The sequence below is a fragment of the Chiloscyllium plagiosum genome, unplaced genomic scaffold (assembly GCF_037043375.1).
Source record: "Chiloscyllium plagiosum isolate Xiang-an unplaced genomic scaffold, Cpla_swu_hap1 HiC_scaffold_37, whole genome shotgun sequence".
NCBI lineage: Eukaryota > Metazoa > Chordata > Chondrichthyes > Orectolobiformes > Hemiscylliidae > Chiloscyllium > Chiloscyllium plagiosum.
Genome location: NW_028270175.1, coordinates 15,182,400 through 15,210,024, shown reverse-complemented (window position 1 = coordinate 15,210,024; position 27,625 = coordinate 15,182,400). Strand labels below are relative to the sequence as shown.

The window sequence follows — 27,625 nt, the reverse complement described above, 5'->3', positions numbered from 1 at the left end:
CCCGGCCCATATCCCTCCAAACCCTTCCTATCCATATACCCATCCAAATGCCTTTTAAATGTTGCAATTGTACTAGCCTCCAACACTTCCTGTGGCAGCTCATTCCATACTCGTATCACCCTCTGTGTGAAAACGTTGCCCCTTAGGTCTCCTTTATATCTTTCCCCTTTCACCCTAAACCTCTAGTTCTGGACTCCCCAACCCCAGGGAAAAGACTTTGTCTATTTACCCTATCCATGCCCCTTATAATTTTGTAAACCTCGATAAGGTCACCCCTCAGCCTCCAACGCTCCAGAGAAAACAGGCCCAGCCTGTTCAGCCTCTCCCTCTCGCTCAAATCCTCCAACCCTGGCAACATCCTTGTAAATCTTTTCTAACCCTTTCAGGTTTCACAACATCTTTCCTATAGGAAGGAGACCAGAATTCTATTCAATATTCCAACAATGGCCTAACCAATGTCCTGTACAGCTGCAACATGACCTCCCAACTCCTGTACTCAATACTCTGACCAATAAAGGAAAGCATACCAAACGACTTCTTCACTATCCTATCTACTTGCAACTCCACTTTCAAGGAGCTATGAACCTGCACACCAAGGTCTCTTTGTTCAGCAACATTCCCTAGGATCTTACCATTAAGTGTATACATCCTGCTAAGATTTGCTTTCCCAAAGTGCAGCACCTCGCATTTATCTGAATTAAACTCCATCTGCCACTTCTCAGCTCATTGGCCTATCTGGTCCAGATCCTGTTGTAATCGGAGGTAAACCCCTCTTCTACACCTCCAATTTTGGTGTCATCTGCAAACTTACTAACTGTACCTCTTATGCTCACATCCAAATAATTTATGTAAATGACAAAAAGTAGAGGGCCCAGCACCGATCCTTGTGGCACTCCACTGGTCACAAACCTTCAATATGAAAAACTACCCTCCACCACCACCCTCTGTCTTCTACCTTTGAGCCAGTTCTGTATCCAAGTGGCTAGTTCTCCCTGTATTCCGTGAGATCTAACCTTGCTAATCAATCTTCCATGGGGAACCTTGTCAAATGCCTTATGTCCATATAGATCACATCTGCTCTGCTCTCATCAATCCTCTTTGTTATTTCCTCAAAATGCTCAATAAAGTTTGAGACATGACTTCCCACTTTTAAAGCCATGTTGACTATCCCAAATCAGTCCTTGCCTTTCCATATACATATACATCTTGTCCCTAAGGATTCCCTCCAACCACATGCCCACCACCGACGTCAGGCTCATCGGTCTATAGTTCCCTGGCTTGTCCTTTCCACCCTTGTTAAACAGTGGCACCACGTTAGCCAACCTCCAGTCTTCCGGCATCTCACCTGTGACTATCGATGATACAAATATCTCAGCAAGAGGCCCAGCAATCACTTCTCTAGCTTCCCACAGAGTTCGTGAATACACCTGATCAGGTCCTGGGGATTTATCCACCTTTATGCGTTTCAAGACATCCAGCACTTCCTCCTCTAAAATTTGGACATCTATTTCCCTACAGTCTATATCTTCTATATCCTTTTCTACAGTAAATACTGATGCAAAATACTTGTTTCTGGATCCTGGATTCAGGGTAATCCAAGATGGAGGATGGGAAAAATTTCTGGCTATGACAGCTGCTCCTTTTTTGAGGTATTTTGGGTGCTGGAGATGATTTCCTCGAATTCCAGGAGCAGCAATTAGTGTTTTATATGCTGTTGCATTGTTTTGGAACTTTGGGGAAAAAGAAGTCAAAATGACAGCAGTTTTGAAAGGGAGAAGAACAGACAAAGGAAGCACATGGTGAGGTCAGTGCAGGAGAGAGAAAGAAAGAAACTGACACTGCCTTTGCTGTTTGAATTCATGGATTCATGGACATCGGAGTGCGTCTGAGAAAATTAACAAACAGTGAAATTCACAACTAATCTTGGAGGAATTGTTGGGTGAAGTTCACAGCACAGAAGCCTTCATTGAAAGGTTTTCAAGAAGGTGACTACAAAGACAGTGGAGGCATTGGTCTATATATGCTCCAGAACTCACTGGATACCAGGGGGCTCCAGTGGATTGAAAAAAATTGCTAATGTGACGGTCTTTATCGAGAAGAGTGGAAGACCAAAAAGTAGGCAGCTATAAGTCAGTTAATTCAACAATTGCTCGAGTGCTTTATTAAGGAAGAAACAACAAGATATTTTGAAAAGCTTAACGCAAGCACTGTCAACATAGTTTTGTGAAAAGGAAATCATGTTGACCAAATTTATAGCTGTACTTTGAGGATACAAGGAGAGTTGACAAAGGGGAACTGGTAAATATCATGTATTTGGATTTCTGGAAGGCATCTGATAAGGTGTACATAAAAGCTTATTACAAAAGATAGGAGCTCACAGTTTTAAGGCTAATCAATTAGTATGAATTGAGGATTAGTTAACATACAGAAGACGGAGAGTTAAGATTAATAGTCTTTTTTAAGGTGGAAAGATGTAATAGGTATACTGTCACCAGGCTGCAGAGCCTCAATTATTTATTATCTATGAATGACACGAAGAAGGGGCTAGAGTGTAATGCATCCAAATTTGCTGACTGTACAAAAATAGGTGGGAAAGTATGCTATGATAGGGATATAAGGAATTTGCAAGGGATTATAGATATATTGCATGAGTAGGCAAACACTTGGCAGATGGAGTTTAATTAGGAAAATACGTGATTATGCACTTTGGTAGAAAGAATCAAAAGGTAGACTATTATTTAAATGGAGACAGACATCAAAAAAGTGCAGCACAGAGAAATCTGGGTGTTCTTGTGCATGAAACATTTAAAAGTTGGCATAAAAAAAGCTTGTAATAATTAAGGAGGCAAATGGATCTTTGTCTTTTATTGCTTGAGGGTTCAGTTTAAAAATAGCTGAGCCTTCTTACAATGGTACAGGGGGTTTGTAAGGCCATAGCTGGTGAATTATGTATTGTTTTGGAAATAGGCATTGGAGACATTTGAAAGGAGACTCAGTAGGCTGATTCCTGGGATGAAGGATTTGACTTATCAAGAACAGCTAAACAGGTTCGGCTTTTATTCATTAGAATTTGGAAGGAGGACGGATGATGTTATTGAAACTTACAAAATTTTGAAGGGGTTTATAGGGTAGAATTTAATAAGAAGTTTTCACTAGTGGGGGGCTCTCAACTCAGGGATATATATCTAGAATAAAAGGATATTCATGAGATACAAAGTAATTTATTTTCTGAGAAATGAATGTTTGGAATTTTCTATGCCAGAGAATTGTAGAGGCTAGATCATTGGAAGTATTTAAAGAGGAAGTAGATAGAGGTTTGAAATATCTGGAAGCTTAGGACTATGAGGAATCAGTACAAACAATGGGTTGAGACCTGGGGCAGATCAGCCATGTCTATATTGTATAGCAGATCAAATAGTCAACTCCTGTTTCTATTTCTTAGGCTTTTAGATGATTCGGGTAGTTGAGGCATTGCCCTACATGAGCGAGTCATTCCATGGAGCTCAAATATGCTGCTTTCTTTCAGAAAGGCAACAATCATGCCGTCACACTGCCACTCTGCTAGTGTCTTCACCATTACCTGCAGGCCAGTCAGCCCTGAACGCAGCTGTCCAAGCTGGGTCTTCTAGATCCAGAACCTTTTGAATCATTTTCCAGAATATGTTTAGCATCCTTTACTGAAAGTAGCTTTCTACTTGCCAGGTTGCAGCCAATTTAATGGAAGCACAGAAGACTGATTTGCACAAGATGAATTGACTTCTCTATACAATATGGCATGACTTTGTTAATAAATTGTTTTGATAACTTTCACTGCAATGGTCAAGACAGAGGGGAGATAAGCTGCTGAACGTTTTGTGAATTGGGAACTGGGGAACTAATCTCACACTTGAACATGAACTCAATGCACAGCTCAGGAGTAAAGTGGTTGTCTAGATTGGTCCCTTTCTCTTTCTTCTGCTGTAAAGCTGGTGGCTGTGCCTTCATGATGACAAGATTGTGCAGTATGCAGCAGACAACCACAAATCTTGATATGCACTCTGCAGAGGGGTTCATGGCAGCAGAAACATTGTTTTCTAATCATGTGGCTTTCACTCTCAGCATGCTATGCAGGTGTATGATGACGGACTTTATAATTGTGAGCCATGTCATCAATAGCTAGCCCTTGCCACCCAATAGCTCCCCTTTGCTATTCAGATTGGCAATGCAACAGACTGCCACAAAATAAAGGGATCATTACTGCTCCCAGGATATTAGACAGTGATTTGCATTATTCATTGATAATCATCAGAGATATGTTAGACACAGTGGATTTCATCTCAGTTCCACCGCTGGGCAAACTTAACATGTGGAGTTAAATGAATCAGATATTTGGAATTGAGATGTAGCATCTCTCTTTGAACTCAAAATCTCACGTGTGTTTTTAAAAAATGTAGATGACAAACAGTGTTGCAAATATTTCCATTTCCAGCCTGGATAAAATAAAAGCTCATTGGCATAGTCACTTTGATGGTTACTGGCAATGTCGTACTTGTCCTACAATGAGTTTGCCTGTTGTGGCTGTAGGAGCTGTCAAATGTCTGTGAGAGTTCCTCACTCACATGTATGGGTTAATTCCTCCTTGAACACTGGTGCTCTTATGGCTTTCTAATGAGTGTCTTTCAGGCCACTCCTCCTTCCTCTTCCAGTGACTTGTCCTGCCCAACATGCCCTCTGTTCATTCTTTCATTCATGCTGAATTTTCAAAGGGAATGTCTACTCAGGAACCCACATCTGGAATCAATTGGTTTGTTCAGAAACCATTGTCAACAAAATGCCTTTGAGCGCATGGGATTAATTCTGTAGGTTGTTTTTTCAACTTGAAATCATTGAACTACTATAGAATTGCAACAACTAGAATAATTTAATCAGCAACTAACCTCTAAGTAAAAACCAAAAGAACTGCGGATGCTGTAAATCAGAAACAAAAACAGAAGTAGCTGAAAATGCTTTTTATGCGTGGCAGCATCTTTGAAGATAAATCCAAGTTAACATTTTGGGTCCGATAACCTTTCCTCAGAACTGAAGAAGGGTCACCAGATGCTGCCAGACCTGCTGAGCATTTCCAGCAACTGTCAGCTCTGATATAACACGAGAGCTCCATTCACATGCGATCTTGCGTTATAAGAAAACCACGCAATAGCCATATCATCTAAAGTACTGGGGCCAGAGTCGCGTTATAGCCAATATAGGTAAGGAAAGTTTGCCTTCTACAAATAACAGACTAAATTCTTCAATCACATTAAAAAAAACACACATTACAGCAGAAACGACACGTCTGTTTTCGTAACCTTCAAGTAGTTGATTCCTTAAATAATGTTGGCAATCCTTCAGTTGTTGAGATGCTGTTCAACTATGTAAGGTTGAGAGGGGCATTGGCTATAGCATTGAGTTCAAAGTAGCACTGCTGGTACCAAATCAATGTTATACATTAAACTACTTTGATCTGCCTCCTCCACATAAATCTGTTAGACAATTACTGTGTGCATGCTAAAGCTTGCTCCAAACCCTGCCCCACACAGTCACCATTTTGAAGTTCCTTGTTTCATTGGAGTAGCAACATTGTAATGTATCTGTGCTGCCTTTGGAAGTACCAGGAAGGATCTAGAGGAATTACTGCCAATGATGGAGCAAGGAAAATCCTGACAGAAAATAGAGATATTGCATTTGACAGTGCAAAACAATTATTTTTCTCGAACTGGCTGGTGGATGAGTAGGCAGACCTCACAATTCACCAGTTTAGACCTGCCCTTCCATTCTCCTTTTTGGAACTTTCTTGACCAGAAAGAAAAGCCACTTAGTCAGAATTAATTCAAGCAATGCCTTGTGCCGTGTTCCTTTTCTGTTGCACTGCTTCTGTGAAAGTCAGTGTATAACGGGGGTATGTTTTATAGCAACCAGAGGGCCGGTTTGGTCCAGAACCAGCATCTCGTACAATATAACAGCAGAGGAAGTTATGACAAATTGTAGCCTTGGTTTTTTGCTTGAACCCAAGCAATTGCAAGAAGTCAGAGTGGAAACAGTTAAATTATGAATGTCATTCCAAATTTAATGAAAAGTCACATTGTTAATTTCATCCAGAGTTAACTGCTGCCACTTGCAGCGACCCAATCAACAGCATGCCCGTATACCCTTCACACTGTGGTAAGCCTTTGTACAGACATGGATGAGCAGCACATTTGAAATTGCACTTGAGAAAAACACTAATTATCCCGTCGGTTTCCAGCAGACAGGGAGCCGCGCTTCTCCTACTGTTGGACAGGATGCTTGCTCGTCTACGGCAAGTCTGAACATCTCCCTCCAGGAGATAGCATAAGCAACATCCAACATGTGCTTGGATTGCAAGCGTGTTCAGTCATGCCTTACTGCAAGACATAACCTTTAAAAAAATACACAGGATAAAAAAAATGTGTTTTCAACAGACTAGAACTTAGGTTAAAACTAATTTTCACAATGAAAAGCACTTTGCTTCTCTCATTGGAGAAAACACTTAGGTTACGGCTGAATAAGTTTGAGCATCTTGCATTCTAGTTCACTTTCTGGCCAGATTGCAGTTTGAAATTATATATTCTGTTACAAAAATTGATATTTACTGTCTGGCATGCAGAGGGATGCATAGGGTACAGAGTAAAAGCAACAGTCATTTCATTTCAGCAAAACAATGAGTTTCAAAGTTGTATTAAGCTAATCTCCAAAGAAACTTTAACAATAATTGCACATCACATTTAGATAATTTAATTCAGATATGAAAAAGAGAAAGTGCAGAAAAGAATGAACAAAGAACATATCATGACAGAATGAGACACATTTTTGCTGATGAATAATAACCCCAATATTTCCAGATAAATAATTTACTTTCTCAACAATATATCTTGATTAAAAATAAGAAAGAGCAGACTCACGGTCCAGGTAGCTGACTTAGCAGTACTTGATTGCTGAAAAGTTACTTCAAATAAATGTGGTCCTGGATAGTCTGTGTTGGAAGGGATTGCTGGAGCTGGCGACATAGTGTCAAACGTGGAGCTTGGCTGTGAGTAGGGAGACGGCGTCGGGACATTCGAGGTGTGCTCCGAGTTGTAAGGGCTGGCGGAGGATGCACGGTTGGTGATACTCTGATCCATGCTGCTGTTTAGCAAATTAAACTGGGACTAGAAAGGCAAAGGGGTGGGGATAAGAAGTGAAACAACCAGGTAAGGACTTGCAACATCCACTTATTTCAGACCATTAAGAAAACACACATCAGACAGCTGTCACTACATTTCAACTCCTGGAATTTTTTTCCCTGTTACTCCATGTAAAGACTTGTCAAATAATTAATCGTAAATGCATCATTCAGGCAAATATGAAGGTTAAAATGTCGACTTGAAGCATATCGCTTCCACTTGCTCATTTGTCTGACCAATGGTCACTGAAAATTTTCGTTACACTAAATACAGTTTTTGGCCATCAGTTTACTTATAAATGTTTGACGATTGTGGCAAAAAAAAACAACTGGTAAAATTGCTCAGGGTGTTTTTGTGTCTTAATCATGTAACTCTAAGGACAGTACAAATATCATTCAATGTAATTTTTCCTTCAGGGCTAAGTAACATTTTGGATTTAAGAATGAGTTAAAATTTTCTGTAAAGTTCAGATGAATGGTTAATTGAAAAAAATTTAAGAAAATCAAAGAAGTATCTTTGGAAATTCCTAAAAATAATCTCTCTCAAACAGACTGAGGATTTGGCTTGAGACTGTTCCCTAGTTATCAGTATCTCTCTGCTACTTCACTTCACTGGTCAGTCCTCAAGTGGCAGCCTAGACTCTGCAAATGAGCAGGTTTTTTCTGCCATGCAATGCATCAAAGCCAATCGCAATCTGCATTCACCAAATGCACACACTCACAAACTAGGAGGGACTATATTCAACAAGAATTTCCTTCTCAGCTCAGCAATGTAGAATCACTACAGTGTGGAAGCAGACCATTTGGTCCATCGAGTCCACACTGACCTTTAAAAGGGCATCCCACCTCACTACCATATCCCTATAACCCTGCACTTCTCATAGCCCATCCACATAACCTGCATATCTTTGCACTGTGGGAGGAAACCAAAACAAACCCGTGTGGAACAAGAAGTGCAAATTCCACACAGACAGTTGCCTAGGGATGGAATCGGACCTGAGTACCTGCACTGTGAGGCAACAGTGCTTACAACTGAGCCACAATGCTGCCCTTAACAGTGAGGTTACTAACAGCATGACAACAACTGTTGTGACTGAAATCAATTAACAAATATATCTGGGGTCTTCCTGACAACATTAAATATGGCCCATTTACTATATTCAGAGGATCATTGTCACTACTTCTGAGGGCATCAGAGGGTGGATAGAAACAGAAGGGTCATTTAGATGTGACAGTGATACAATGGTAATATCATTTGGCTAGTAATCCAGAACTCTAGGCTAATATGCTCTGGGCAAATCATTTGAATCCCACCATGGCCAATGATGGAATTTGAATTCAATAATTTAAAAAAAGGAATAAAAAGTTTTCATACTGTGGTAAAAACCCATCTGGTTCATTAATGCCCTTTAGGGAAGAATATTATTAGAGTATTATTAAGCTCCAGTAACAACTAGGAACATTCAACTTGTCATCTGCTGCAGCCCAACAGGGAGTTTTATGTTCTGAAGCTGCTATACACTCTGCAAAAGCTCAATCAAGTCTGAAAAAACCCTGTCTGAACACTTGCTATTGTCATGTGACTCACCTGTAAAGGGACACTGTCCTGACATAACATACACAAACTATAATATACAATAAGGAAAATCTACCATCCTTACCTGGTATTGCATATGTCTGACGCCAGACCTGGAGGATTGTGGTTTACTCTGAACTGCCCTTTGGGCAATTCAGGATGGGCAATAAATGCTTGGCTAGCCAACAATTCCCATGAACTTAAAGCAAAGTATTGCTTTATGTTTGTAATACTGGGTTGATTTTGATTTTAAGTGACAGACTGACAGAGAACAAGGTTTGGCACTTATCCTAGCTGTGAAAACACCACTTTGAAATTAGGCAGGAAGGCCGCAAAGTTTCAGATTGCCATTAAGATATAGCCAACTAGGTTTTGGCTTCATGATCAAGTAATGGAGTCTTGAAGGAGCACTGGTGTTAGCAACCAGTTTTGTTGCCTGTTCAGATTTCCATCTGATGGTTTCATGCAAAATGATTAGTAATTTTTTTTTAAACATCATGTTGCCACTATCCCATTCATTCTTAAAAATAGGCACAGCGTCCACACACTGTGATACCAATCTTGACCAGTTTGTCATAAAGGCAAGGGTTATGGTCTCAACGAACAGCCAGTTGTGGAAGAAAAGCCAGTGACATTTTCTTTCCTATCGTGGCAGTATGGATCTGCTCGGGGAGAGTGAATAAGATCTGGGATAGAGTGGAAAAATACGAAGAGACAAGAATAAAGCGACAGGTAGAATGCATTTTTGATGCAGTGTATGACACATTTCACCAGGGTGCAGTAACCAAAACCCAACAATGACATTGTATCTCTATTCTCAAAACAATTGGACACTTTGATTTTTTTTTATAAAACAGGGAGTAAAACAACTGTATTGTAAAAGATCTGTTCCATTGGGTCTTCAGTCCCTAAAATTAAAATAGGAGTTTCTCGTGTTTTAGTTAAAATAACTCCACAAAGGCCGGTATCCTGTCACCAAGTCACCCTTTACTTACAAGGGTAAAGTATATAATGGTGATCCAGCTCGCTGACAGCCGGCTCAGAGCGTGAACAGAGCCCCTGACACATGCCAGCTTTTTGTTTCTTTTTTTTACCCATGTCATGTGTGTACAGGTATCAGACACAGTGAAAAACAACAAGTGTGTAAATCTTTATTTATATTCCACCACCAGGTAGAAAGGAAACACTTGAGTGGCCAGTGGCAAGCAGTGCCCTTCTCAGAGGGCAATGCTGCATGATCAAACAGTGAAGGGGAGGGCAGGGATTAAATCAAAATAGAGTTGGAGGGGGAAATAATACACTCCACTCCCTGCAGTGCCCACCTTTCCCTGAAAATCTCAAGGGTGTTGGTGGACACTGCGTGCTCCTTCTCCAGGGACACCCGGGCTCTGACATAACCGTGGAGGAGTGGCAGGCAATCGGACCTAACAATCCCCTCCATGGCCTGCTGCCTGGACCTGTTTATGGCCAGTTTGACCAGGCCCAGAAGCAGACCCACGAGGAGCTCCTCCAACCTATCCTCCCCCCCTCTGCACTGGAGTGCCCAAAGACCAGGAGCGTGGGACTGAAGTGCAACCAAAAAACAGAGAAGAAGGTTTTTAAGGAAACCAAAAAGGGAGTGCAAGCACCCACACCCAATATATACATGGTCCACGGACTCCACAGAACACATGCCTTTTTATATCTGACAGGCTGATTGGACCAGATTAACAGCCCCAATCAGGGAACACATTTTCTATGAGATCCACATGGCTGACTTCGTTCAAATCACATTCCTGCCGCCCTGAGTCCTGGGACATAGGCCCATTCTTTATTCTGTAACTTCTTCTGGGGCATTTTCACACCAGGCCTAATTTCTCTAACACTGCCTCAGATACTGGTGGCGTGTACTGGTCTGTATCCTGCCTCTTGCGCCCGGAGCGTCTTGGCCAAAATTCATATTCTTCAGGCGGTAATGGCTTCAAGGCTGCAAAATCAACCATGTCCATCTCGTCCTCGGGCATTTCTAGTTTCTTGAACATTAGATGGAGGAGGTGAACTAACAGGTTCTGACAGTCTTGCTGAATGTTCCGAGGGTCCCGGGTATGTTTTGCCCTTGCTCCCGTTTGCGAGGTTAGAGCTTTTCTGTGGTCCATCTGCTTGTTCAGGTCCGCCTCTCCGACCTCAATGTTGTATATCATGGCACCCGATCTAACGTCGACCATGCTTCTTACCCATTCCTGTGGTTTTGACACCAGACTTCATCCCCTGAAGTAAATTGTCTTCCTCACTTAGAGGAGCCTTGTATCCAGTATTGGTTTTCTTGTTGCTGTTTCAACCTCCCTGCCAGGTCTGGGAAGATCAGGTTTAACTTGGTGGAGACCCTTGTCCCTGTCTGCTGGAGCTGCCCCTGTAATTGCACGAGGGGTGGTCCTATAATCAGGAACTGGGACAGTTTGGTATTGAGTGAAGGCGATTTCTTTAAGCCTATCTTCAGAGTTTGGGCTGCTTTTTCCGCCAGATGTTGAATTCTATTCGAGTTTAGGAAATACTCGAAATCCCTACTGGTAAATGATAGCCTGTTGTCTTTGACTAACATATCTGGGAGTCCATGTATTGCTAAGGATGCTCACAAATTTTCAATCATTATCCCTGAATGAACTCTATGCATGTCCAATCACTTTGTGTGGCAATCCACAATGACTGAAAACTGAGCTCATGACAGGACCAGGATAGTCGACGTATAACTGAGCCCAGCTTTTACCGGCAATTCCCATGAATGTGGGGAGGCTGCTGGCAGTAACTTTTATCGGTGGCACTCTGGGCACTCTCCCACCGATGTGGTTATGTTGACATCCAATCATGGCCATCAGACATAACTTTTTGCAAAAGTCTAGTTTGGAAATCCCCAGAGGGGTTCAGCCAGTATCTGGTGGCATCCTTTGCTCGGGACAATTACTCTTTCCTCCCATAACAGTGACCTGGTCTCAGTAGGTCCAGAAAGATTTGGTTGCAATGGTTCTGGTTGTGATGGCCCTTTTGTTTCCTCCATCACCACCAGGTATTTTAGTTTTGTCAGGACAGGATCTTTTTGTGTCTACAGTCTGATATTTTCAGCGGTGACAGGAAGGTGTCTATAAAGTTTAAAACCGGAACAGACTCTTCCAATGGTGGCACCACCAGCAGTGACCTGCAAATGGGAACAGCTCAAGGCAAGCGCATTTGTCACTTGTCCTCCTGGATGGTGTTCAAACTTTTAATTGCATGCACTTGGAATAAGAGTCCACCATTGAATTCGACCTGAAGCTATGGGCAGCATGGCCTTGTCCTCTTTGAGTTAGCCCTAGCAGGGGTTTACAGTCTGTTACTATTATGCATTTACATCCATAAAGGTATTGATGGAAGTTCCTCACATTAAAGATCACCACCAAACCTTCAGTCTCTATCTGGGCATATTTGTGTTCTGCATCAGATAAAGTCTGAGAAGCATACTTTACAGCAATTGAGTGATCACCTCTCAGCTGGGCATTGGTTAGCCAACCTACCCTTATACTGTATGGGGTGGCATCACATGTTTGTACCACATCTTGCTTATGATCATAGTTGCCAACTTAGATGACAATAGCTGCTTTTTCACTTCCCTAAAGTCTACATATTGGCTATGAGACTGTCTCCTTTGATGATGATAGTCGCTTCTTCACTTCCCTAAAGGCTAAGTACATCTTAGCTTCAAGACTATTTCGAATGCTAACCCTTTTTCAATAGCAGATGAAGAGTGCCAGGATGGAGACGAGGTGAGTTCTGAATTTGCCGTAATAATTCACTAATCCAAGATACAGATGTAGGAGCCAGGGCACCTTTGATCACCCTCACTTCATCTTCCAACAGGTATAACTGGGTCTTGTCGACTCTGTAGCTCAGGCAGGTCCACTTAGGGGGTTACCTGGAACACACAGTTTTCTCTCTTAAGGTGTCTACCCACCTTGGCGAAACATTTAAGCACTATGTCCAAGTTCTCGAAATGTTATTTATTAGTCTCCCTGGCTATTAGCATGTCCTGGGGTAGACCTTGTAAAATGTTCTCCATCGTCCGCTGGAAAATGACACAGGCATGGATATTGCAAAAGACATATTGGTACAAACTCTCATGGACATTAATTGTAGCACGCTTCTGGGAAGTTTCACCCAATCACAATTGCAGATACACATGATTCATGTCCAGCTTTGTGAAAGATAGTCCTCCTGCCAGTTTTAACTACAAGTCCTCAATGTGAGGGATTGGGTATTTATCCAGTTGCAAAAAGTGGTTTACCATTTGTTTGAAATCCCCATAAAGGAAAACTGACCAGTCAGGTTTCACAATTTGTACAACTGGTGCTGTCCATTCTGCACATCGTACTGATTTGATGATTCATTTGCTTTCCAGCATCCTACTTTCTGCCTCTACTTTTACATGTGAGGCAAATGGCACTCAGTAGGCCTTGCATAACCATGAAATTGCTTCTTGGCCAACATGTAAGGTGGTCTTGGCCCCTTTGATAGTTTCTAGACCCCTAATGAAAAGCTTGAAGGTATTTAAATAGAACTTCACACAGGCAGCTATTTCCTAATCAAAAATGTTGAGCCATTCAAGTTGAATCTTTCTCGATCAATTTCACCTCATCAAGCTTGGGCCCGAGCCTTTTACTAAAGTTGGTGGTAATTGAACCAGTTGCTTCTTATAAGAAATCAGAACCAAAGTTGTAACTTTAACCGGTTCCTCGGTATAGGTTCTTAACCTGGCCAAGGTCTGATGCAAATGTAAAGTTTGCAATCCAGAGTGAATTTTGGTAAAGGCTGCTTCTGCAAATATTGATACAGCTGTACTAGTATTGACCTCCATTAGAGCTTGGTGACCATTTAGCCAGATGCTTATTTTGATTGATTCTTATTTGCAAGTTGCTAAGCAATTTAACTGTTCCAAACCAGCTGTAGGTGGACTTTCCAGGGCGTACACTCTCCTGCACACCAGTCTATGAGTTCTCTTATTCAATTCAGGCCTAGTGGCGTGCTTTTGTTGTTGCGAGTCCACATACCGGCAGCAATTATAATGATCTGCTGGCCTGGATTCTTGAGAAAATTTTAACCATTTGTTAGAAGCTTGGTTTTGTTTTGGGGTTTTGCCATGGGCTGATTTAGAGTCCGTCTGTTCAGAATATGCCCTGAATGAGACTATCCATTTGCCTCTACTCAAGTGGTGTTACCCAAGCTCAGTTGGCCTGGTGAGGGTGTCCATTTCCATTGGCATACCCTGTAACTCATATGCTGCACTTACTTGCATTTTGTAAGCATAAAGCCAATTGAAATGCATGTTTGAAGTTCAGTTGGTTTCAGCTAGTCGGCGCTTAATCACATCATTAAGACCGCGTACCAAATGGTGTCTCTCAGCATCTCACTTAGAGTTGACCCAAAGTCACATGCCTCTGACAGTCGTCTTAACTTCATCAGAATTCCTGACACAGATTCCCTGGCTATCGAACCATTGAGTAAAACCGATTGCATCTCAGAATTACCGGAGGTGTGGGGTTGTAATATTCCTTAGCTAAATCAGTCAACTGTTGCAAAGTTTTAGATTCTGGTGCCTCAAGGAAACTTAGGCTTCTAATAACTGAAAAAGCTGTGGATCCACAAGATTTTAGGAGCATTACTTGTCACATTTTCTCTGCCCCAGTGTCATTTGCCCGAAAAAAAAACCTCATTCTTTCCACATATTGGCCCAATCTTTGACAGCAGGATCAAATGAGTCAAGCCTCCCAAATAGTGGCATGAAGCCAGAAGTGCCTATCCCAATTCAAAGATGACTGCTGTGAGTGAATCTCTTCAGGGGTATGTTTTTCTCTCATCACCACTGAAATAACTCTGCGAAGGCCAGTATCCCATCACCGAGTCACCCTTTATTTACATGTGCCCAGTACATGACATTGATCCAGCTAGCTTAGAGCCTGCTGCTCAAGTGACTGGAACCCCAACACTCCTGTTTTTTTCTTCTTTTTTCGACACTCCTGTTTATATCCATCACTCAGAACTCTCTGATTGGACCAGGTTAACAACCCAATCAGGAAACTTATATAGTATGAGATCCATCTGACTGACCTCGTTCCAATCATTACAGTGGTATTACCAGTTATTCCGGAACATAGACTGAGTCCATTTCAGGAATTAGATACTTACTTGAAAAACAAAAACACTCTTTCAGAGGAAAAAAAATGCAGGGGGGGGGGGGGGGGTGGCAGAGCTAATTGGATATGGTTTCAAAGAACCAACATAAACATAATGTACCAAGTTATTCCTTTGCATGCTGTATGATTCTGTTGCTGAATTCTGCAACAAGTGCATGCTGTCTTGGATTCTGCATCACATGGTACTTGCACAATCATACGAGTAATCCATTTCATGATCAAATATTTTTAGTTGGACATGTTTGTTCAGTTATCCCTGCAGGAAGAATGTGTGAAAATTATGAGGTTGATTTCTAAGTTAACAGCTGACTGTGGCAAGCCTTGCTGGTCAACTACAGGTACTAGGACAGTAGGACTCAAAGCTCAAACCTTTAAGTCTTCAATGCAAGTTCAATTCTCACACTCGCAGGGACACCACTTAGTCCATTTAAAGTGTAGACATATTCTTTTGTTGGCCATCTGAGCTTGCTTAGATCACATAGAATTCATAACACAGAAACCTACTATCTGAACTAACCTTGAGCTCGAGTTCATGTTTCTTATGAGGCTTCTATACTCTATTTACTTCATCACATTCTATCAATAAATAGATACTTTAATTTCTTTCTCTTCTATTCTTCCTCATTTAACTAAATTAGCCTAGACTTTCATTCCCTTCTTCCTCATACTTTACTCTTTAACTGCATCAAAATTATTTGTCTAAGCCATTCCATGTGGCAGCGCTTTTTATTCCATTTACTTTTGAGTAAAGAAATTTCTCCTAATTTTTTTATTGGACATATTGATAACAATATTATATTTGTGATCCCTAATTTTAGTCTCTCTCACAAATGGTAAAATCCACAACTTCTGAACTTTTCAGATCTCAAGACTTAACCTACTCTTTTCCAGAAAAATAAGCTCTTTCCAGGCCTGTTCAGTCTCGTGTAATTGTTGTATCCTCTCCAGATTTTGTTTCATTCTAATAACTCTCTTTTACACTTTTTTTTTTAAGATTAGATTACATTACAGTGTGGAAACAGGTCCTTCGGCCCAACAAGTCCACACCGACCCGCCGAAGCGAAACCCACCCATACCCCTACATTTACCCCTTACCTAACACTACGGGCAATTTAGCATGGCCAATTCACCTGACCCTGCACATCTTTTGGACTGTGGGAGGAAACCGGAGCACCCGGAGGAAACCCACGCAGACACGGGGAGAACGTGCAAACTCCACACAGTCAGTCGCCTGAGGCAGGAATTGAACCCGGGTCTCAGGCGCTGTGAGGCAGCAGTGCTAACCACTGTGCCACCGTGCCACCCACCAACTTTGTCTAATGTTTCTATATATGTTTAAGTGATGTGGAGAGTAGAATGAAAGTTGCAAATCTACTCAGATGATCTATCAGCTGGTGTTACATTCAACACACAGTCAGCTTCAATAAACGCCGTTGTTTAAAATTAGAGCAGAATGTAAGATTGTAGTAAAACGTAAGGTGGTAATTTAGTGATGAAAGCTTAGCTAACTGGAGTTGAGGCAGTGATTACTCTTCAACTTTTCCTTTTATATGATTAATTACACTCTCCGAAGTAGATGATTTATTTTTACTTTTGCATGGGATATGTGCATCACTGACAAGTCATGCATTTGTTGCTCATCCCTAACAAACTGAATGGCTTGCAAGGGCATTTCAGAGGACAGTTAAGAGTCAACTATGTCACATGAGGGTCTGGAATCATATATAGGCCAAACCCAGTAAGGACAGCAGATTTTCTTAGGTAACGATGGGTTTTTATGATAATCAGCAATAGTTCAATTGTTGCCATTCGATTGAGTTTTTAATTCCAGATTTTATTGAATTCAAATGTCACCACTTGTCATGGCAGGTTTGAACATAGTCCTCAAAAACATTAGCCCGGGCTGGTGCATTACCAGTTTGGTGGAAGGACCATTACACCACTGCCTCTCCATAGCATGCCTGGAACAAAATTAAGAACTGAAAATGCAGTTAAAAATAGAAGTGATCTTCCACCCTTTGAAATCCCAGATTTTCATTGGAACTCGGGTAAAAGTCAAAGAAAATGACTCGATGCAGTAGGAGTGCAGGTAGAAACAAAGATCTATACTCTTAGAAAATTGAAATGATTAGTTACAGTAGAAGTGGAAAGTAAAGTTGAAGAATTCATACAAAATATAACATGTATCATTATAAATGGTTCTACATCAGTTCATCTAAGTTGATAACACTTATTTCTGTATCAGAAGAGCCAGACTGATTTTCCAGCAAAGTACTGGGGATGCTTCATATTGTCAGGGGTGACAACTTTTGGATGAGACCACGAATTGGGGCCATATCTGTTTTACACATGAGATCTTCAAAAGACCCGGTAGCTGTATCCTGTGTGGTTGTTCTCTCCGATATCTTGGCCATATTTATTCCTCAAACATAAGAATTATAATCGAGACATTATCTCATTGCTGTTGTTGGTCCTTGCTGTATGCAAATTGTTGCTGGTTTGCTGACATATCAAGTGACTACACATCAAAAGTACCTAATTGGTTGCAAAGTGCTTTGGATGTCTTGAGAATACAGAAGGTGCTATATGAATTCATGCCCTTCTTTCATCCATCATATTAACTGTTGCAAAAATGTACAATGATCTCTTCTTTCCCTCACAGCTCCACCACAAAAAAATTACAGTGAGAAAGTGTGTGCGCTAACACCTTTTTAATGTAATACATTGTTGAGACTTGTCGAACTGAAGTCAAAACTCAGTCAACAGGGCGAATACTTATACTTCCAATGCTATTCAAATAAGAATAGGGGTGGGAGAGGTCTAAGGTGGCTGTGTGGCTTCTTGTTCGGATGGGACACTTCTTTGAATGTTATGTTTTTCCTTTTGTCCCTTCTTCTTGGCTGGGCTGGCTTTGAGTTGATGATATTAATGCAATGATCCAGACAATGAAGCTGGTATTAATCAGCTGCATAACTTCCACCCAGGCAGCAACACAGATGCAAGCATATACATGCAGAGGAAACAGCCTTGGAGGTGATGAGTGTGCATACACTGAGGCCAGTTGTCCCATTACATGCTCTCAAATTCAAGAGTCAGCAATGATCTATGTTCACTGCTATTTGAGTGTGCGATGAAGCCATACCATATATGCGTACTGCTCAAACCCCAGCTTTTTAGAATTGTATGGAATACGTAGGCATAGTGGTATTGTTACTGACCTAATAATGCATACACACAAATTAATAATCTGGGAACATGAGAATTTAAATTAAATTGATAAATCAAGAATATAAAGCTAGGTTTTATAACTATCACAAATACCATCAATTGTTAAAAAAGCATATGGAGTTCACTAGTGAGTTAGAAAAACAAAAATCTGCTATCTTGACTTAGTCTGGCCTACAGGAGTATGGTTGACTTTTAACTGACTTCTGAAATGACCTAGCAGGTCACTGAGTGGAAGGGCAAGTAGGAATGCATAGCAAATGCTGGTCTTACAGCAATATTTGCGTTCATTGAAAGAATAAAGAAAATAAAGAAAGAAAGAAAAGGAACTACAATGCTTTAACATTGTGCACCCTCTCACTCATTGGGCTCCCTCTCACTCATTGGGCTAAAGGACAGAATTCATCAAATATTCATTGCACCATTGGATGAAAGGTTCGCACCTCTTCAAATCAAAAAGGGAAACAACAAGAAACAATTTTCTAATCTCAATGAACTCTAACTAAAAGGGGTCAAGAGAGGAAACAACCTGAAAGACGACTTCTGGGAGACAGAAGTGTGATGATTCACAAAAATATTCCTATTCTCAGTGACTGGGGAGTAATAGCACATCAAAGAAAAAGTTGAAGCATTTGCAATAGTCTTCAGCCAGAAGTGACAAGTGAATGATCAAACTCAGCATTGTCTGGAGTTCCTAGCATCACAGATACCAATCTTCAGCCAATTTGATTCACTCCATGTGATATTGAAACAGATGAATAGACTGGATACTGCAAATACTAAGAGCCATGACAATGTTCCAGCAACAGCACTGAAGACCTGTAGTTCAGAACTTGCCACAGACCTCGCCAAGTGTTCCAATACAGCTACAAAATGGCATCTATGCGAAGTTGTGAAAAATTGCCCAAAAGATCCAATCTCATGTAATTACTCTGAACTCCCAACCTGCCATCAATGTACTTTTAATATTCAGTAAAGTGATGGAAGGAATAATCAACAATGCCATGAAGCAGCACATGATTTACTCACTGATGTTTGTGTTCCACAAAGGCCACTTATTTCCTGACCTTATTACAGACTTAGTTCAAACATGGACTCCTGAGCTGAGGTGAAGGTCTTGACTTCAAAGCTGCATTTGATCCAGTGTGGCATCAAGGAGCAGGAGCAAAACCAGAGTCAACAGGAATCAACTGGAGTCATATCTTGTCAGGAGGAAAGTACTTGTGGTTTTTGGAAATCAGTCAGTTCAGCTCCAGAATATGATTTTAGGAGTTCCTTGGTGTAGAGTCCTAGGTCAAATATCTTCAGCTGCTTTACCAATTGTCACAGACCACACCAAACCTCCTATAAATATATACTAAGAAGATAGCCTAGACACTAACTTTTTCTTATCTTGAAGTATAAGGTGCAGCTTTTCAGATGCAGTTCAATTGGTCAAACTACTCAACTTTAAGCAAAACACAGTTTATTTTTACACTACAGTTAAAATACACACAAAATAAAAATAAAATATCTGGCTTAACTGTAAATCTATGGAAATGCTTAACTAAAATAATATATATATTAGCTACCATTAACTAACTGTTCCAAAATAATAATAACATTCTATGAACACATCCTTGATAAAAGCAAATATTGTAAAATAGATTGTCTCAGATGCAATTCCAACAGCAGGAAGAGAACCCCAGCTTTTAGCTGTAACAGATAGAGTGTTAAGAGCTTCCACATCCAGCTTCAAGATCTCAGCAACTGCTGAAGCTAAAACTAAAATCCTGGTTCTTTGGGAGCCTGACCCCACCCATTCAAGTATTGTTCCAACCTTAATAAAAACCAAGGCCTCACAAGCTGTTTACTTTATTGGCTTTGAGCAGACTGCTTGCCACTTCTATCTTAACCTTTCTTCATAAAAAAACCAAGACAAAATACTCCTCTGAAAGCCAGAGTATAGACATACAATGAGTTTCTCTCCACCATAAGGTCAGAGTGGGGATGTTCGCTGATGACTGCACAATTCACTAATCTTAAGATGCTAAAGCAATTTACACCCAACAACAAAAACGGGACAATATCCAGATTTGAGTTGACAGGTGCAAAACAATGACCATTTCTAGCAAAACAGAATCTAACCATCAACCCTTGCCATTCAAGGCATTACCATCTCTAAATTTCCCACTATCAACATCTTCCTATTCATCAAAAATTGAGCTGGACCAGCTATATAAATGCTGTGTCTACAAGACTAACTAAGAGGCTAGGAATAGTGAGTAACTAATATCTTGATTCTGCAGAGCCTGACCACTGTTTGCAAGCCACAGGAATGACAGAACACTCCCCATTTACCTGGATGAGTGCAGCTCCAAACATACTTAGGAAGCTGTGAAACACCCAGTACAAAGCAGCACATTTGATTGGCAACATACATTAACTTCCTTCATCATTGATACACAGAAGCAGTAGTATGTACAATCTTGAGAAATTCACCAATGCTCCTCAGATAGCATTTTCCAAAGCCATAAACATTACCTCCAGAAGAAGGGCAGTGAATACATGAGAACAGCATCACTTGTAAGTTGTCTTCCGAGCCACTCACCATTTTGACCTGAAACTAGGTCAAAATCCTGGAACTTCCTCCTAAACTGCACTGTGGGAGTACCTGCACAGCAGTTCAAGACGACTGCTCACAATCACATTCTCAAGAGAAAATAAGGTTGGGCTATAAATGCTAATTAAGTGACACCCACATATCCTGAATGAAATAAAAATAATCAGAGGCTCATACACTAGTGCAATAAAGATGAGTAGTGCTGCCACGTCATCTGCTGAAACTTTATTGCTGGAACAGCACAGCAGGTCAGGCAGCATCTAGGGAACAGAAGATTCGACGTTTCGGGCACATGCCCTTCTTCAGGAATGAGCAGAGAGTGTTCAGCAGGAGAAGATAAAAGGTAGGGAGGAGGGACTTGGAGGAGGGGCGTTGGAAATGTGATAGGTGGAAAGAGGTCAAGGTGAAGGTGATAGGTCGGAGTAGGGTGGAGGCGGAGAGGTCAAGAAGAAGACTGCAGGTCAGGAAGGCGGTGCCGGGCTGGAGGGATTCGGCTGAGACAAGGTGGGGGGAGGGGGGATGAAGAAACTGGTGAAGTCCAAGTTCATCCCCTGTGGTTGGAGGGTTCCCAGTCGGAAGATAAGACGCTCCTCCTCCGACCGTCGCGTTGTTGTGGTTTGGCGGTGGATGAGTCCAATGACCTGCATATCCTCGGTGGAGTGGGAGGGGGAGTTGAAATGCTGTGCTACAGGGTGATTGGGTTGGTTCGTCCGGGTGGCCCAGAGGTGCTCTCTGAATCGCTCCGCAAGTAGGCGGCCTGTCTCGCCAATATAGAGGAGGCCACACCGGCTGCAGCGGATGCAGTAGATAATGTGGGTGGAGGTGCAGGTGAATCTGTGGCGGATATGGAAGTTTCCTTTGGGGCCTTGGAGAGAAGTGAGGGGGGAGGTGTGGGCGCAAGTGTTGCACCTCCTGCGGTTGCAAGGGAAGGTGCCGGGAGTGGAGGTTGGGTTGGTGGGGGGTATGGATCTGACAAGGGAGTCGCGGAGGGAGTGGTCTCTACGGAAAGCTGATAGAGGAGGGGAGGGAAATATATCCTTGGTGGTGGGGTCCGTTTGGAGGTGGCGGAAGTGACGGCGGATGATGCGCTGTACATGGAGATTGGTGGGGTGGTAGGTGAGGACCAGTGGGGTTCTGTCCTGGTGGCGGTTGGAGGGGCGGGGCTCAAGGGCGGAGGAGCGGGAAGTGGAGGAGATGCGGTGGAGGGCATCGTCGATCACGTCGGGGGGGAAATTGCGGTCCTTGAAGAAGGAGGCCGTCTGTGTTGTGCGTATTTTGAACTGGTCCTCCTGGGAGCAGATGCGGCGGAGACGAAGGAATTGGGAGAATGGGATGGCGTTTTTACAGGGGGCGGGGTGGGAGGAGGTGTAGTCCAGGTAGCTGTGGGAGTCGGTCGGTTTGTAGTAGATGTCCGTGTTGATTCGGTCGTCTGAGATAGAAACAGAAAGGTCTAGGAAGGGGAGGGAGGAGTCCGAGACTGTCCAGGTGAATTTGAGGTCGGGGTGGAAGGTGTTAGTGTAGTGGATGAACTGTTCAACCTCCTCGTGGGAGCACGAGGTAGCGCCGATACAGTCATCAATGTAGCGGAGGAAAAGATGGGGGGTGGGGCCAGTGTAGTTGCGGAAGATGGATTGTTCCACATACCCTACGAAGAGGCAGGCATAGCTGGGGCCCATGCGGGTGCCCATGGCTACTCCTTTTGTTTGGAGAAAGTGGGAGGATTGGAAAGAAAAGTTGTTCAGGGTGAGGACCAGTTCAGTCAGTCGAAGGAGGGTGTCGGTGGAAGGGTACTGGGTGGTACGGCGGGAAAGGAAGAAGCGGAGTGCTTTGAGTCCTTCGTGATGGGGGATGGAGGTGTACAGGGACTGGATGTCCATGGTGAAGATGAGGCGTTGGGGACCGGGGAAGCGGAAATCCTGGAGGAGGTGGAGGGCGTGGGTGGTGTCACGGACGTAGGTGGGGAGTTCTTGGACTAATGGGGACAGGACCGTGTCGAGGTAGGAGGAGATGAGTTCGGTTGGGCAGGAGCAGGCTGAGACGATGGGTCGTCCGGGGCAGTCAGGTTTGTGGATTTTGGGCAGGAGGTAGAAACGGGCGGTTCGGGGTTGTGGTACTAATGAGGTTGGAGGCGGTGGATGGGAGGTCCCCTGAGGTGATGAGGTTATGGATGGTCTGGGAGATGATGGTTTGGTGGTGGGGGGTGGGGTCATGGTCAAGGGGGCAGTAGGAGGAGGTATCTGCGAGCTGGCGTTTGGCCTCAGCGGTGTAGAGGTCGGTGCGCCAAACTACTACTGCGCCTCCCTTGTCAGCTGGTTTGATGGTGAGGTTGGGGTTGGAACGGAGGGAGTGGAGGGCTGTGCGTTCCGAGGGTGAGAGGTTGGAGTGGGTGGGAGGGGTGTGGGAGTTCAGGTAGCGGTTAATATCGCGGCGGCAGTTTGCAATAAAGAGGTCGAGGGCAGGTAGGAGGCCAGCACGGGGTGTCCAGGTGGACGGGGTGTGTTGGAGGTGGGAGAAGGGGTCGTCAGAGGGTGGGTGAGGGTCTTGATTGAAAAAGAAGGCACGGAGGCGAAGGCGGCGGAAGAATCGTTCAATGTCACTCCGTGTATTGAATTCATTGACCCGAGAACGTGTGGGAACGAAGGTGAGACCCCTCCTGAGGACTGATCTCTCATCCTCAGAGAGGGGCAGGTCCGGAGGGATGGTGAACACACGGCAGGGCGGGGAGCTAGGACCGGAGCGATTCAGAGAGCACCTCTGGGCCACCCGGACGAACCAACCCAATCACCCTGTAGCACAGCATTTCAACACCCCCTCCCACTCCACCGAGGATATGCAGGTCATTGGACTCATCCACCGCCAAACCACAACAACGCGACGGTCGGAGGAGGAGCGTCTTATCTTCCGACTGGGAACCCTCCAACCACAGGGGATGAACTTGGACTTCACCAGTTTCTTCATCCCCCCTCCCCCCACCTTGTCTCAGCCGAATCCCTCCAGCCCGGCACCGCCTTCCTGACCTGCAGTCTTCTTCTTGACCTCTCCGCCTCCACCCTACTCCGACCTATCACCTTCACCTTGACCTCTTTCCACCTATCACATTTCCAACGCCCCTCCTCCAAGTCCCTCCTCCCTACCTTTTATCTTCTCCTGCTGAACACTCTCTGCTCATTCCTGAAGAAGGGCATGTGCCCGAAACGTCGAATCTTCTGTTCCCTAGATGCTGCCTGACCTGCTGTGCTGTTCCAGCAATAAAGTTTCAGCTTTGATCTCCAGCGTCTGCAGACCTCACTTTCTCCTGCCACGTCATCTTCCAATTATGCCATTAAGCTGAACACCTAACTGCTTTCTCTGATGGACTGAAAAATCTTATGGTACTATTTCAAGGATGAACAAGGTAGCTTTTCCTAACATCTAGGCCAACATTCCTCCATCAAATATAACCTTAAACAGATAATCTGGTTATTATCATGAAATATAAGGAAGATTGTTGTGTGCAAAATGACTGTCATTATTTCCACATTACAACACTATTATGCACAGGACATAAGAAATAGGAGGAGGAGACTATTTGCCCCGTTCTTTAATAAAATCACATCTGATTTACCCAGTCCTCAACTTCTCTTATATGCCAGTTCTTCATAGCATTCAACTGTCCAATATTTCAAAATTCCATCTACCTCCTCTTTAAATACTCTATGATCGAGTCTCCATAACTCACTGGATGAAGAATTTCTCTTGGAGAAGAAACTCCTTTGCATCTTAGTTTTAAAATGAGCATCTCCTTATTCTGTAGCTATGCTTCCCAGTTTGAAATTGCCCTGATGACAGAAATAACACCTTTTCAACATCTACCCCATTGACAGCGCCCTCAGAATCTTTTATTATCTCTCATTCTTCTAAACTCTTGTGAATCATGAAATCTCATCTGTTTACCTTTTCTTGATGAATCAATTTCTCCATCCAAGGAATTAGCGTAGTGAATCACTTTTGAACTCCTTCTAATGCCACTAAATGCTTTCTTAAAATATTAAAACAAAACTGTATCCATAGTAAATAAGGACAAATTACTTGAAAACATTCATGAATGCAGATTCAGTACTAACCTTTGAAAAGGAAATAGAGCATATATGTAAACAAGAAAGAATTGCAGAACTATATTGAGAAAGAACATGGATGATAAACCCAGCTTTTTCAATGTGATGGCATAAGCATGTTGAGCCAAATGGCCTCCATTTATACCTATGATCTATGTTCATTGCAGGTCATCTCTGGTAGATCTTTATGTATCAAACCTGAAATAAAATTGTCTTATATATTTTAAATTCACCCATTCAATACCACAAGTACACAGCAAATCTGTCAGTACTGAAAAACTTAAAAGGCAGATTAGTGAGGGTTTAGTCCTTTGTCAGAGGTCATAGATTCATAGAGATCTTTAAGATCTACCTAAAAAGTGGACTAGTCTTTTCTCTTCACAGGCGTTCAGGGACCTGTGGCGTATTTGCAACATTTTCTGATATTTAATTGCAGCTTTTTAAATCTCAATTTATTTCACTTCAGATAAAATAAAAATGTAGAAAGAAGTTCAAGACAGATAATATACACAGTGTAAATAAGAGTGAATGTAAGTACAAATATTTTGGCAATTCCCTCCTTTCCACAACTATCCTGTACTTTAACTGAGATTTGGTATCCCATACCCTCTTTCTCATTGTCCCCCACCCCAAACAATACACAAGTTGATGCCGCAAATCGTTTATAACAAGCCTGTTTTTTTCACAGACTAAATGCCTGCAGATTTATTTGGGTGGAAATAAATCAAATGGCGCCCTCTGCTGCTCAGCAGTGAAATTTAATTCAAAGGTAATTCACTTATGAAGTTACTCATGTCAGAAGCAACAGGTTAATAATGCCAAATGGAAACACAGTAACCGACTGCACATTCAGACCATGATTGACCTGTACTTCACTCCATTTACCCATCTTTATTCCATATTCCATGATTACCTTGTCCAACAAAAATCTCAATTCCAGTCTTCAAACTTTTTGAGGGAGCACATCCCAGGTTTCCACTGTTGTGCATGTGAAAAGGTGTTCCGTAATTTCTATTCTAAAAGCCCTAGTTCTAATTTAAGATTAAAACTCTTGTTATGAATCTTACCATCAGAGGAATGTTTTTTCTATATTTATTTACTGCATTTAAATTAATTTTAAATACCTTGATTACATTACTTTTCTATTCTTCCAAAGTCAAGAGAATACAAGCTTTGTAATCAATTTTTTAAACCAAACAAAATGAAAACTTGAATAACATTGTTTCTTGTGCAACAAAAACTGGCACACTACTAATCTCTGGAACGTGTTGGAAGAGTGCAAAAGTTAACAGCATTACCCTGATGATTAGAGGCAATTTGTGAAAATTAACACAACAAAGCTTCTACCTCTCATGTCTTGCTGGACCATACAATCAAATATCAACTGTGTTTACCACCATAAGATATAAGGCTGTACAAAATGCTTAGTGTGCATAATGAGTTACAAATGACACATCAATAATTGGCTTTAATGATTATGGCAAATGGTTAGTGTCATTTGCCCGATTTCAGCAGCTTTACTTGATAAGTGTGAAGCTTTACTTGATAAATGCTGGGGACTGTACACCATAAAGCCACTGAAACTTCTCAGAATACTTTGTATGATTATTTCATTTTTGAAGTTCAGTGACTATTAGGTAGGTAGAAATGATAGCCAACCTACACAAAGACTTCCTCACAAAACAATGAGTTAAATGAACATTTAGTTTATTTATGGTAGTTTAAGAGGGAATGTTGCTCAAAACATGGACCTTTTTGCTCCTCTTCTAGTAACTGTCAAAGGATCTTTCACATTTATCTAAACAGGCAAACAGGACTGTGGGTTTCTACTTCAACCAAAGAACAGCACTACCTCAATACTAGACTGGATTATGAGATCAAATCTTGGAATAATGACTGAATTAACAATAACCCAGAATCTAATTATACCAGATGGAACAAATGCCCTCGAGCAGCAACGTAATTTACTGAGCAAATGAAGTTGCTTCACTTTAGAATGTGGCAGTAATAATCATCTGGTCTGAAGAACTTATTTAAGTCTTGATGAATGTTTGGCTCTTTCATATTCTTGTATAAATCGCATGTCACAAATTATTTTTACTGAAAAGTTCAGATGAGGACAAGGGCCTAAAGTGCACAAGACCTGTGGTTTGAAAAGCATAGGATAAAAGAGGAGGTAAATCAGAATTTGTTTTGCAAAAGTCTGCATCATGTTGGAAGTGTGGGAGGGGGTGGGTGGTGTGGGGAGGGGTGGGGGCTGCAGGATAGGGAGTTGGAAGGAATCCCAATCTTTTCTTCCTAGTAAATTATGTTTTAATGTCAGTTTGAACATGGTTTGAGGTATATCACTTCAAGATTTCATCTATGCAGAATATCAAACCTTAACTCCCAGGAGGATACAACAATGATATTAGCATTTCAGGGTAACATTACTCACCTGTAAAGCAGAAGTCACTGTAGTCCAGAGGACCATAGGGCTGCTCTATCATTTGTGAGAGATGACTGGTAGTAGGTTTAATCTGAAGGTCACCAGGCAAGGAGAAAAGTTGAGAAGGTGGGTCTTTCATGGTAACCTCAGCTGGCTCGGGAATTAAAACCACTGTGCTGACGTCACTCTACATTGCAAACCAGCCATCCAGCCATCCGAGTCACCTGTGATACAGTGTTGTAATACACCTTTGCTTATCCAAAGTTGTGCGTAACTGAGTCCAAGAAATCTGAAGGTGCCAGATA

At 42.2% G+C, this 27,625-nt stretch overlaps 1 protein-coding gene across 5 annotated transcripts in view; it reads right to left on the bottom strand.

The window, feature by feature from the left end:
* The window catches only part of tp73 (tumor protein p73), a 241,559-nt gene that overhangs the window by 75,713 nt on the left and 138,221 nt on the right, over positions 1-27,625 (bottom strand). For all 5 annotated transcript variants that reach the window (XM_043676040.2, XM_087980374.1, XM_087980375.1 and 2 more), the window contains one exon: positions 6,939-7,184. In XM_043676040.2, the coding sequence (XP_043531975.1) occupies positions 6,939-7,184 (246 nt within the window). The remainder of the gene's footprint in view (positions 1-6,938; positions 7,185-27,625) is intronic.